Genomic DNA, 12,740 nt, shown 5'->3' with positions numbered 1-12,740 from the left:
GTCGTTGTGTATTGTGTGCCTCTTCCACTGAATTAACTCTTAAATCCACTGAAGATACCATTTAGTGGATGTCCTTCATAATACAAAATCATTTTCAATTTTGCCCCGTTCTCTTTTCCACAATAACCTTGAGAGAAATCGGGAATAAAACCAATAACTGAACTGGCATCTCTGATTATTTTATTAATCCTGTTTTATCCTCCACGGTGAAGAGATATAGTAGTGCTAGGAAACGAGACGAAGATTATTTCAGCATGTGTTGTGTAATGCACTCCTGCAGGTGGTGTACAAGAACAACGACTTCAAGCTGGAGCTGTCGCGTCTGGCCATCGAGAGCGACCCTAAGATCAGTCTGCACGGGGACCTGGTGTTCCGCTGCGAGGATGTGGCGGCCCTCGACCCCGTGACCTTTGAGACGGCCGAGTCCTACATCGCCCTGCCACGCTGGGACACCAAGAAGACCAGCTCCATCTCCTTCGACTTCCGCACCACGGAGCCCAGCGGCCTGCTGCTGTTCAGCCACGGCAAACCTCAGAGCAGAGAGCAGCGGCCCGGCCGAGACATGAAGACTGACTACTTCGCCATGGAGCTGCTGGACGGCTTCCTCTACCTGCTGATGGACATGGGCTCCGGCAGCATCAAGCTCAAGACCAGCAACAAGAAGGTGAACGACGGAGAGTGGTGCCACGTGGACTTCCAGAGAGAGGGACGGAGAGGTGAGGAGAGACTCTGACGGTCTGTGCATGTGAAGACAGCCTGGCCGAAAGCATCACAAGCTTTGAGACGTCACAGACCCATTGAAACCAATGGAGGCTTACGATGCTTTTGAGAAACACAGCCCTGATCCGCTCCTGATTGAACAGAAGCATCTAGAAAATCTCCCTGCAAAAATACTAAATTGAGGGTTTACCCTTAAAAGTGAATCACTTAGGATATTTTAGTATTGTGCCATATTGTCTTAAATATAAGTATTGTAATTTTCAAATATTACTATTTATTATTAGTTTAATATTATGCTAATACTAATTATTATTATTATTATTATTATTATTATGACTGAAATGGTCTCTTTTCTCTGTATATTTCAGCAGCAGACAATTATTATTATTATTATTTTATGAGACTAAATGTCTGTCATGTGGCAGTTCTATTTGCTATTAAAATATATGCCAAAATTATTACAATGTGGGCCAAATCATGCAGCTCTATACTGTAAAAAAAATAAATAAATAAATAAAAAGATTAAAAATAAAAAATAAAAACAAATAATATAAAATAAAATAAAAAAATCGACAGTAAATAAGACTTACAGAAACATTCAATATTGTATTTTATTTTCCTGCTAGTCATCAGTGTTAATTAGAGAGTTTTTCATCAAACCCATAAATAAATACAGAATAGTTACTGCTCTTGTGGTTTTTCACCCATGTAACCTTGTATTCTAATAAAGGTTTGACACCAATGTTTTAGATACTAACAGAATTTAATCATTCTTAATTCCAGTTTTAAAACCTACTACCGTAAAATCTACTACCTTAATGTCAAAGTCAAAGTCACCTTTATTTATATAGCGCTTTAAACAAAATACATTGCGTCAAAGCAACTGAACAACATTCATTAGGAAAACAGTGTCAATAATGCAAAAATGATAGTTAAAGGCAGTTCATCATTGGATTCAGTTATGTCATCTCTGTTCAGTTAAATAGTGTCTGTGAATTTATTTACAATCAAGTCAATGTAAAGTTCAACATTCAGAAATAAACTAAGAGCAAATAAACAAATTACAAGCAACAGCACAAATAAATACAGCAGAACAAATATACACATGAAACAATGAATGCTTTTATTTTCATTGATACATGTGGCAGACACTTGTCCAAAGCGACTCACATTGCATTAAATGATGGTATGAGTCCCAGCATTCCCTGGGAACCGAACACATTACCTGATCCTCACTAACACCACACTGTTAGCATGCACATGTGTTGAAACATCAACTGAAAGTCTTCAGGAAAACCGTTCATCTCGACTGGGTGTTGATTCACTCCAGCACTTATCGCTGCTAAAGTGTGGCCAACGAGACGCCGTTAAACCCCATCCACGCTGCCAAAGGCTGCCTCCGTTTGCTGTAATGAGCTAATCGAGTTTAAGACTCGAGGAGGTGGGTGTGTGTCCTGTGGGGAAGAAAGTCCAGCAGTTCTGTAATTGCAGTTTAATAGACAATTAAGGGTAAGTCATAAATCTCTGCGACCTGCCGAGAGAGCAGCACTCACGCTGAAATATAGACACACATCGCTCATGCACACTTCTTGATAAAAAATGATCAAGCGTCAGGCAGGCATCTGAAATTATTAGGTACCCACAGACTCAACTTTTAGATCTGTATAGCGGTGCTGTAAAGAGAAAAGCAGCTTCTATTGTTACAGACCCCTCTCATCCTTTAAATAATACATTTTAATAATAAATTAATAAATACATTCAATGCACACAGACTGGAGTAGCTTAAGTCTTTGGTTCTTTTAATTGTGATGATTTTGGCTCACGTTTAACAAAAACACACCTATTCACTATCTATAATCTATACCTATAATTTGGGTTGAATAACTGAAATAAAGGAACTTTTCCACAACAGTCTAATTTATTGAGATGCTCCGGTATGTGCCTTTTACCTTAAGACAGATTTCTATCAATAGCTATGTTTCCATCCAAAGATTCAAGTTAAATTAATGCACAAAACTGGGATGTTGCGTAAAACATTTTCGAATGAAGCACCGTTTCCATCCAACGAGTCCAAGAGAACTAAATCTTCCCTTACTGATAAACTGGCACTACATATCTCTAAGAAAACCAGGAGAAGCCACTGAATATGATAATTATGATGAATGACTTGCGCCTCAGAGTGAACAGACAAACACAATAAATGCAGTCACTGCTTTCAGAGGTGGAAGCTGCTGTTTGGGAACGCAGTCGTTTAAGACAATTTTACAGAAATAATTTGATGACAGACTTTCCTCAGGCACTTCAGAATGATCATAACCACATATAGATGCTGTGCATGAGACCGACTCGCTGTTAGTCTGGTCACTCTGTCTCATAGTGCACAGTCACATGACTCTTTCAAAAGTATGTACAGTAGTAAATGTGTTTATGCACATTTTTTCTTGTTGGATAAGACGTTTATCCTACTCAATTGTGTGCTAAGTTTGTACAATTTATGCACATCTTGGCATTTCCATCCAATGTTTTTATAATGCAATATTTCAAAATGTGCATAAAAATTGGGGAATGGAAGCATATCTGCTGATTGATAGATAATAAGTTTTTCTCTCCAGGCTCCATCTCCGTCAACAGCCGCTCCATCCCCTTCAGCTCTAACGAGGGCAGTGAGATCCTGGACCTGGACAGTGACATGTATCTGGGTGGTTTGCCGGAGAGCGGTCATGGCCTGATCCTGCCGCCCGAGGTTTGGACCGCGCTGCTCAACTACGGTTACGTGGGCTGTGTCCGTGACCTGTTCATCGACGGTAAGAGTCGAGACGTGCGGCGTCTGGCTGAGATCCAGAGCGCTCCGGGCGTCAGCAGCTTCTGCACGCGTGAGCTCCAGAAGAGGTGCAGCAGCGCCCCCTGTGCCAACGGAGGACAGTGCAAGGAGGGCTGGAACCGCTACATCTGTGACTGCACTGGAACCGGGTTCCTGGGAGCCAACTGTGAGATCGGTGGGTCAATCCAGAAAACACAGCTACTGTTCAAACAAACAGTGCTAGATGTTTCCAGCTAGATCTGACAGCAGCACTCAGGCACTGAAACTGAATAAAGTCTGCACTGTATTAGATATACATTTATTCTTCACCCAAAAATGAAAATGTGCTCCTCCTCAGTTCATCTGAGATCAGGAGGAGTTTGTGTCTTCATCAGGTTTGGAGAAGTGTAGCACTGCATCAGTGTCTCATCAATGGATGCTCTGCAGTGAATGGGTGCCGTCAGAATGAGAGTCTGATAAAAACATCCCAATAATCCACAGCACTCCAGTCCATCAGTGAACATCTGGAGAAGACAAAAGATGAAACACATCCAGCATTAAGATGATTTTAACTCAAACACATAGAGTCTATAATCCATAATAACACTTCCTCCAGTGAAAAAGTGTTCTGGTCTGAATCAGGAGAGAAATCTGCACAGATCAAGCAGCGTTTAAACAGATCTAAACATATGTGTGAGAGACAGCAGCAGATGCTCTTTTTCACTGGAGTGCTGTGGATTACTTGTGGATTATTGTGATGTTTTTATCAGCTGTTTGGACTCTCATTCTGACGGCAGCTCAGCTTCTCTAAATCTGTCTACATTTTCATTTTTAGGTTAACAATTTACATCCACTTAAGACATGTGAGTGTTACATGCCAAGATGCTCATTTTGACAATAATGTGTTTATATGTGGATTCAAGTAGATGAAGAAGTGAAAGTGAACTCAGTTCAGCATTCACGTGTGAGAGCATGGAAAAACACATGGAGTTCTGTCTTCTTGCAGTTAAATGGTTCATTAATGTGACCCTGGACCACAAAGGCTTAAGTCTAAAAAAAAAATCTAAATATTGAGAAAATCATCTTTAAAGTTGTCCAAATGAATTCTTAGCAATGCATTTTACTAATCAGAAATTAAGTTTTGAAATGTTTACAGTAGGCAATTTAAAAAATATCTTCTTGGAACATGATCTTTACTTAATATCCTAATGATTTTTGTCATAAAGGAAAAATCTATAATTGTGACCCATACAATGTTTTTTGGCTATTGCTACAAATATTCCTGTGATGCTGATGACTGCTTCTGTGCTGCAGGGTCACAAATGTTTAAATTGGCATGACTTAAAAGATTTGCAACACATTCAGTCATCTGTCCAGATCTGACAGGATAATATGAAAATCGAGTGTTATATTGCACTCTGTTGCTGTAGCATCTTTCAGCAGTTATATTTAGCACTAGCATGAGCTCATCCGTGAATCTTTTATCAGGCGCACACAGAGCTGCGAAGCACCGCCGTTCGCGCTTCATTTCTTTGCGTTCGGCTCACTGTGGCATCCTGATTCATGTTGGTGGAGAAAGAGCCTGGAGAAGCACTGGAGCAGCGATGCTCAGCACAGCCATCTGTGCTGCCTTTAACAACACAGCTGCTCTGAGATCAGCATCTCAGCTCTCGCTGCTTCCTGACATTGAGCTCAAGGGCCTTCAGCACATGATACTTCCTCTCTCTGTGCTCTTGATTCATAGTGTTCGCTGTCAGAACTCGGCCAGGTGGGTAATTAGGGTTGATTGAGATTCGGCTGCATTTAAGAGAAGCCCGTTTGTTTTATTAAACATATTTATTTCATTCTTTTGAACAGCCAGATGCTGTGCTGTGAAGCTGTTTTGTTTACTATGGGTCGTGTTGCTGATCTCTGAAGGCCGGTCAGAAGCAGCTGTAGAGCAGTGCTTTACTGCCACCAAGTGTCACTGGACAGAATTACACTGGAGAGCAAAGCAAAGCACAGATGAGCTCAGTGTGTTTGGACTGTAGGAAGTCCTCATTATTTGTCAGACGTGTCAGTGGTAGGCAAACCATTTGCTGTCTTTCACCGTACTGATCATGAGCTGTATTCTGCAGGGGGTGCTCACCCTGTGGTCTGTGTAGTGATGGGTGGGTATACACTATACTGTAAAAGCACCGTCCTTCGGATGAGATGTTAAACTGAGGTCCTGAATCTCTGTGGTCATTAAATGTTTATTGTTTCTGTTGTTTGTTGTAGTGTGTTTATATCATGTGTTTATGGTGTGATGTGTGTGTTTATCATCTGTTTATAGTTCCTACTGTGTGTTTGTGTATGTGTAGCATGTGTTTATAGTGTGTGTTTAGTGTGTGTGAGTGTTTACGCTGTGTGTGTTTACATTGTGTTTTTTGTTTGTCTGTGTTTGTATTTGCTCTGTGTGTTTCCGCTGTGTTTATAGTGTGTGTGTGCGCTGTATTTATGCTTGTTGTGTGTGTGTGTGTGTGTATGTGTGTGTTGTGTGTGTGAGCTGTACACTGTATGTGTGTGTGTTTGTTGTGTGTGCGCTGTATTTATGCTTTGTGTGTGTGTGTGTGTGTGTGTGTTGTGTGCGTGCATGCTGTTTACGCTTTGTGTGTGTATGTGTGTGTGTGTGTGTGTGTGTGTTGTGTGTGTGTGTGTGTGTGTGTGTGTGTGTGTGTGTGTGTGTGTGCGTGCTGTATTTACGCTGTGTGTGTGTGTGAGTTTGTTGTGTGTGTCAAGTCAAGTCAAGTCACCTTTATTTATATAGCGCTTTAAACAAAATACATTGCGTCAAAGCAACTGAACAACATTCATTAGGAAAACAGTGTCAATAATGCAAAAATGATAGTTAAAGGCAGTTCATCATTGGATTCAGTGATGTCATCTCTGTTCAGTTAAATAGTGTCTGTGCATTTATTTGTGTGTGTGTGTGAGTGTTGTATTTACACTGTGTGTGTTGTGTGTGTGTGTGTGTGTGTGTGTGTGCAGAGGCGACGGTGTTGAGCTATGATGGCAGCATGTATATGAAGATCCTGATTCCCAGCACGCTGCACACAGAGGCCGAGGATGTGGCTCTGCGCTTCATGTCCCAGCGAGCGTACGGTCTGCTCATGGCCACCACATCCAAAGAGTCAGCTGACACACTGCGGCTGGAGCTGGACGGAGGACGGGTCAAGCTCACGGTCAACCTCGGTAACTACCCGTCTGTCTGTCTGTCTCTGTCTGACCTCTCCTTTCCTAAACCATCTCAAGATCTCCCCCAGTGTGTGCCCTCCGCCATCCTCCGGCCTGTACAGCACACATCCACCAGCAGAGGGCAGAACAACCCTTCCACTGAACACTAGCTCTGCTCTTAGGGACTCAACACTGCTCTTGTAGCGCTTTATACATTTTAGTTCTCATTTTAGTTTAGTTTGACTATATGAATAAACAATATATAGACATAAAACTAATAAAAAAAATATGAACATATTATATATATATATATAATTATTAAAACTAATTTTAAATATGAATAAACATTTGAATAGAATGTTTTGGTCACATCAAACAAATGTAAATCTCACACATCTAAAAGATGTCCGTGTAGAGGCTCTGTGTTCACTCAGTGAATCGGTCAGGGTTCGATCTCCTGCTGCTCCAGTGAGGGTCCAGACTCTTTCTGCAGAGTTTGTCATGTTCTGGTCCGGGTCTGATTCTGGCGGAGAGGCAAACACAGGGCAGCGGTGCATCCTGGGAAAGGATGTGGTGGGAGAGAAAGCCTCTCGGGGAGACCTCCATCTCTCTCTCTCTCTCTCTCTCTCTCTCTCTCTGTCAGTGACTGGAGCCCTTCAATGTGCTGTGTGTCTGCGGCCTGAGCGAGCAGCCAGAGACCGGCTCGCAGACTCAGATCATCAGCTCTACATGTACGATCTGAGTCATGCGTTTCTGTTAGGATCATACAGTTTTAACAGCTACAAAATAATAAACATATGCATAACTGTCAGTCATACAGAAATGAACCAGATCATGGCATAGTTTATTATTTACTATTTACATCTGTTTGATTTTATTTAAATAATCATATTTTAAGACACATTTATTGTAATTGCTTGGAATCAGCATAAATTGTTGTAAACAAAAACATATTCAGGTTATTTACATGTATGTACATGGAATATGAATATTGCTAATGTTATTATACAATGATAGTTTTAGTAATATTTTGAATCAGTTTTTGTATACTTTCTATGTCAATATAATTTTTAGTTAAAGTTTAGTCATTGTTGTCTGTTTGTCATTTTTGGTCTTTAAACGTTTTGTTTTAGTTATTTTAGTAAATGGAGTTAAATTAAGAATTGTAATGTTTCATTTCAGTTATTGTTACTTATTTCTAGTAGGAAAACTATTTTTATAGTTTTAATTTTTAAAGTTTAGTTTGCATTTTAGCTATCTATAATAATCCTGATATATAGAATGTAATAGTTAATAATTCTAGATAAACAAATAAAATACATTCTTCATAAAATACATTATTATTTAAACAATATAAATGTATAATGAAGTAAAATAACATTGCTGTAGAACAAACAGTCTTCAGTTAATGTACGAGACTGAAAGAAATTGGATTTATTGATTATAAATAAATATATAAAAGTGTATTGTATATAGTTTATAATTGTTGCAGTGTGTTTAAAACACATTCAGTTTATTAGCACTATTTCAGAAATCTGACCCGTTTCTTTTCTGTGCGACTGACAAATATGATCACATTAATGTATGAGTTTATGATTAAAGTTTTTCCGAGCTTTGTGAAACGGCCTGATGGAGTGAGAAGAGTGTGTTTAGACGGTCTCTGGCTGTTTGTGATCACTATTCTGTAGCGGTTGACACATTGAGACGCTCCTCAGCCTGAGGAGGACACACACACACACACACACACACACTCTCTCTCCTGTGTGTTAATCTCAGCGCTGTGTTCAGTGTCACACACTACATGTGTTTCTGGCTGAGGAGTGCAGTGAAACCCCTTCCCATGATTCACAGCGGCAGATCCAGACCGCAGCGCTTCACGCTCATCTTCCTCACTTGTGTTTATGCAGAAATAGCACAGCAGTCAACTGTTCTTCATCACACGTATTTCATGACTGCTGTCCAAATACATCATTTACTGAGCAGTGAGTGACTGAACTCTGAGCAGAAGCGACTGAAAACACTTTACAGTGAGGTTCCTCCGTTCACATCTACTAACAGTCAAAAACACAGATTCATGTTGATTAACATGTACTAATAGTACGTTTATTAAAAACAATAATTGTTTGTGTAGATGTTATTTAACTCTTAAGCCTGAAATATCAAATAACAGTCAAAAGTGAAATTTTATTAAAAATGTAAAGAAATATTCAGAGGCTTTTATTGTGCTTTTATGGCTCATATAGTGGGATATAGTGAGAATAGGAAAACAGCTCAATTTTATTCAGACTCAAACTGTAATGTAAATCAATGAGATCTTAGAGCAGTAGAGCAGATATCCATATCAAATGATCTAAATATCAGCGGTCGCTCTATATCTCCAGTAATGTGTAAATCATCCACACATATAACACAGTGATGGAGAGCTGAAGAAATCAAGGCTCCTCAGAAGATGTGAGATGTTCTGGAGGCTTGTGAAGATCATTCCTCCGCTGAGGAACAGTGAAAGTAAAGCTTCTGGAAACAAACGCTCCTCAAAAGATCCTGAGGATCAGATTTGAGACTCTAAAACATGATTGATGGAGAATCAAGTAAAGCTGAGCTGCTTCAGTCCAGTAAGAGTTCATCTGGAGATATTACTGACCTTATTCTGACCTTTACTTGATCACAATCAGACAAGATCTGACAGAAGAAATACACAAGAAGTGTTTGTACAGTCACACTAAAAGAGCTTTGACTGGATGAAACACACTAAACTATCAATCAGAGACAGAAGACACGAGGAACTTGAGTGGTAAGTTAGGTCATGTTGATCTTTTAGAGGAAGTTTCCACATTACACATGGTTCAGTAGATGTATATGACGGAGCTAAAGTGATCTGGGTCTGAGCGGAGCTGGGTCTGTGGTTCTGACACGTGTGTGAAGGGAATGGGTGCCGCTGACTCAAGTGTGTCCCCGGATGGTGGCCCTGATCTTCAGATGTCTGCAGAATCTACTTTGAAGGATGTGAAATGTTTTCTCTTTCTCTCTTTCCTTTAATTTGATCTCACCATCTCACTCTCTCTCCCACCAGACTGTATCAGGATAGACTGTAACCTCAGTAAGTGTGCCAACTCGTTTATCACACACACACACACACACACACACACACACACACACACACACACACACACACACACATCTCACACACTCACATCTCACACACACACACACACACACACACACACTCACATCTCACACACACACACACACACACACACAAACAAACACACATGCACATATCACACACCAACACAAACACACGTACACACACTCACACACTCACACACACACACACACACACACACAGACAGGTGTTTAATAAGTGTGTTTTTTCATGCTGTGTTTTGAGACAAGGTAATTGTGTTGCTGTGATTGGAGGAGATTTCTGAGCATGTGTTTATGAACACACACACACACACACACACACACACTTACATATCAAACACACACACACACACACACACACCCACACACTTACATATCACACACACACAACACACACACACACATGAATCTCTTATAACTGTACGATGGATTTGATGTTCTAATCCGTTTCAGAATGAGTCTTTCATCTACATTCATCTCAGTCTCACAATAAAATCAATTATTTGATGGAATTACAGTGTGTACTTTTAGTTCCTACCTTTTTTTCTCATTACTGTAAGTGACAGTGTGTGTTATCTCAGTGAGGGATGTGTGTAGTGTTTCTCCTCTCAGTGTGTTCCGAGTGACGGTGTGTGTTATCTCAGCGAGGGTTGTGTGTGGTGTTTCTCCTCTCGGTGTGTTCTGAGTGACGGTGTGTGTTATCTCAGCGAGGGTTGTGTGTAGTGTTTCTCCTCTCGGTGTGTTCTGAGTGACGGTGTGTGTTATCTCAGCGAGGGTTGTGTGTAGTGTTTCCCGTCTCGGTGTGTCCCGATTGACGGTGTGTGTTATCTCAGTGAGGGTTGTGTGTAGTGTTTCTCCTCTGGGTGTGTTCCGAGTGACGGTGTGTGTTATCTCAGTGAGGGTTGTGTGTGGTGTTTCTCCTCTCGGTGTGTTCCGAGTGACGGTGTGTGTTATCTCAGCAAGGGTTGTGTGTAGTGTTTCCCGTCTCGGTGTGTCCCGAGTGACGGTGTGTGTTATCTCAGTGAGGGTTGTGTGTAGTGTTTCTCCTCTCGGTGTGTTCTGAGTGACGGTGTGTGTTATCTCAGTGAGGGTGGTGTGTAGTGTTTCTCCTCTCGGTGTGTTCTGAGTGATGGTGTGTGTTATCTCAGTGAGGGTTGAGTGTAGTGTTTTTCCTCTCGGTGTGTTTCGGGTGACGGTGTGTGTTATCTCGGCGAGGGTTGTGTGTAGTGTTTCTCCTCTTGGTGTGTTCCGGGTGACGGTGTGTGTTATCTCGGCGAGGGTTGTGTGTAGTGTTTCTCCTCTTGGTGTGTTCCGAGTGACGGTGTGTGTTATCTCAGTGAGGGTTTTGTGTAGTGTTTCTCCTCTCGGTGTGTTCCAAGTGACGGTGTGTGTTATCTTGGCGATGGTTGTGTGTAGTGTTTCTCCTCTCGGTGTGTTCTGAGTGACGGTGTGTGTTATCTCAGCGAGGGTTGTGTGTAGTGTTTTTCGTCTCGGTGTGTTCCGGGTGACGGTGTGTGTTATCTCGGCGAGGGTTGTGTGTAGTGTTTCTCCTCTTGGTGTGTTCCGAGTGACGGTGTGTTATCTCAGCGAGGGTTGTGTGTAGTGTTTTTCCTCTCGGTGTGTTCCGGGTGACGGTGTGTGTTATCTCGGCGAGGGTTGTGTGTAGTGTTTCTCCTCTGGGTGTGTTCCGAGTGACGGTGTGTGTTATCTCAGTGAGGGTTGTGTGTGGTGTTTCTCCTCTCGGTGTGTTCCGAGTGACGGTGTGTGTTATCTCAGCAAGGGTTGTGTGTAGTGTTTCCCGTCTCGGTGTGTCCCGAGTGACGGTGTGTGTTATCTCAGTGAGGGTTGTGTGTAGTGTTTCTCCTCTCGGTGTGTTCTGAGTGACGGTGTGTGTTATCTCAGTGAGGGTGGTGTGTAGTGTTTCTCCTCTCGGTGTGTTCTGAGTGATGGTGTGTGTTATCTCAGTGAGGGTTGAGTGTAGTGTTTTTCCTCTCGGTGTGTTTCGGGTGACGGTGTGTGTTATCTCGGCGAGGGTTGTGTGTAGTGTTTCTCCTCTTGGTGTGTTCCGGGTGACGGTGTGTGTTATCTCGGCGAGGGTTGTGTGTAGTGTTTCTCCTCTTGGTGTGTTCCGAGTGACGGTGTGTGTTATCTCAGTGAGGGTTTTGTGTAGTGTTTCTCCTCTCGGTGTGTTCCAAGTGACGGTGTGTGTTATCTTGGCGATGGTTGTGTGTAGTGTTTCTCCTCTCGGTGTGTTCTGAGTGACGGTGTGTGTTATCTCAGCGAGGGTTGTGTGTAGTGTTTTTCGTCTCGGTGTGTTCCGGGTGACGGTGTGTGTTATCTCGGCGAGGGTTGTGTGTAGTGTTTCTCCTCTTGGTGTGTTCCGAGTGACGGTGTGTTATCTCAGCGAGGGTTGTGTGTAGTGTTTTTCCTCTCGGTGTGTTCCGGGTGACGGTGTGTGTTATCTCGGCGAGGGTTGTGTGTAGTGTTTCTCCTCTTGGTGTGTTCAGAGTGATGGTGTGTGTTATCTCAGTGAGGGTTGTGTGTAGTGTTTCTCCTCTCGGTGTGTTTCGGGTGACGGTGTGTGTTATCTCGGCGAGGGTTGTGTGTAGTGTTTATCCTCTCGATGTGTTCCGAGTGACGGTGTGTGTTATCTCAGCGAGGGTTGTGTGTAGTGTTTTTCCTCTCGGTGTGTTTCGGGTGACGGTGTGTGTTATCTCGACGAGGGTTGTGTGTAGTGTTTCTCCTCTTGGTGTGTTCAGAGTGACGGTGTGTGTTATCTCAGTGAGGGTTGTGTGTAGTGTTTCTCCTCTCGGTGTGTTTCGGGTGACGGTGTGTGTTATCTCGGCGAGGGTTGTGTGTAGTGTTTCTCCTCTCGGTGTGT

The 12,740-nt window shown here is 42.2% G+C and overlaps 1 protein-coding gene across 7 annotated transcripts in view; it reads left to right on the top strand.

Annotated features, from left to right (window-relative positions):
* The window catches only part of LOC132137490 (neurexin-2-like), a 430,743-nt gene that overhangs the window by 252,126 nt on the left and 165,877 nt on the right, over window positions 1–12,740 (top strand). For 6 of the 7 annotated variants that reach the window (XM_059547511.1, XM_059547513.1, XM_059547509.1 and 3 more), the window contains 4 exons: window positions 281–716; window positions 3,333–3,716; window positions 6,530–6,733; window positions 9,786–9,812. In XM_059547511.1, coding sequence (XP_059403494.1) covers window positions 281–716; window positions 3,333–3,716; window positions 6,530–6,733; window positions 9,786–9,812 — 1,051 coding nt within the window. The remainder of the gene's footprint in view (window positions 1–280; window positions 717–3,332; window positions 3,717–6,529; window positions 6,734–9,785; window positions 9,813–12,740) is intronic. The other variant, XM_059547510.1, reaches the window with a different exon arrangement.

The sequence above is a fragment of the Carassius carassius genome, unplaced genomic scaffold, assembly GCF_963082965.1.
Source record: "Carassius carassius unplaced genomic scaffold, fCarCar2.1 SCAFFOLD_64, whole genome shotgun sequence".
Taxonomy (NCBI): Eukaryota; Metazoa; Chordata; class Actinopteri; order Cypriniformes; family Cyprinidae; genus Carassius; species Carassius carassius.
This window is presented reverse-complemented; position numbering and strand designations above follow the sequence as displayed.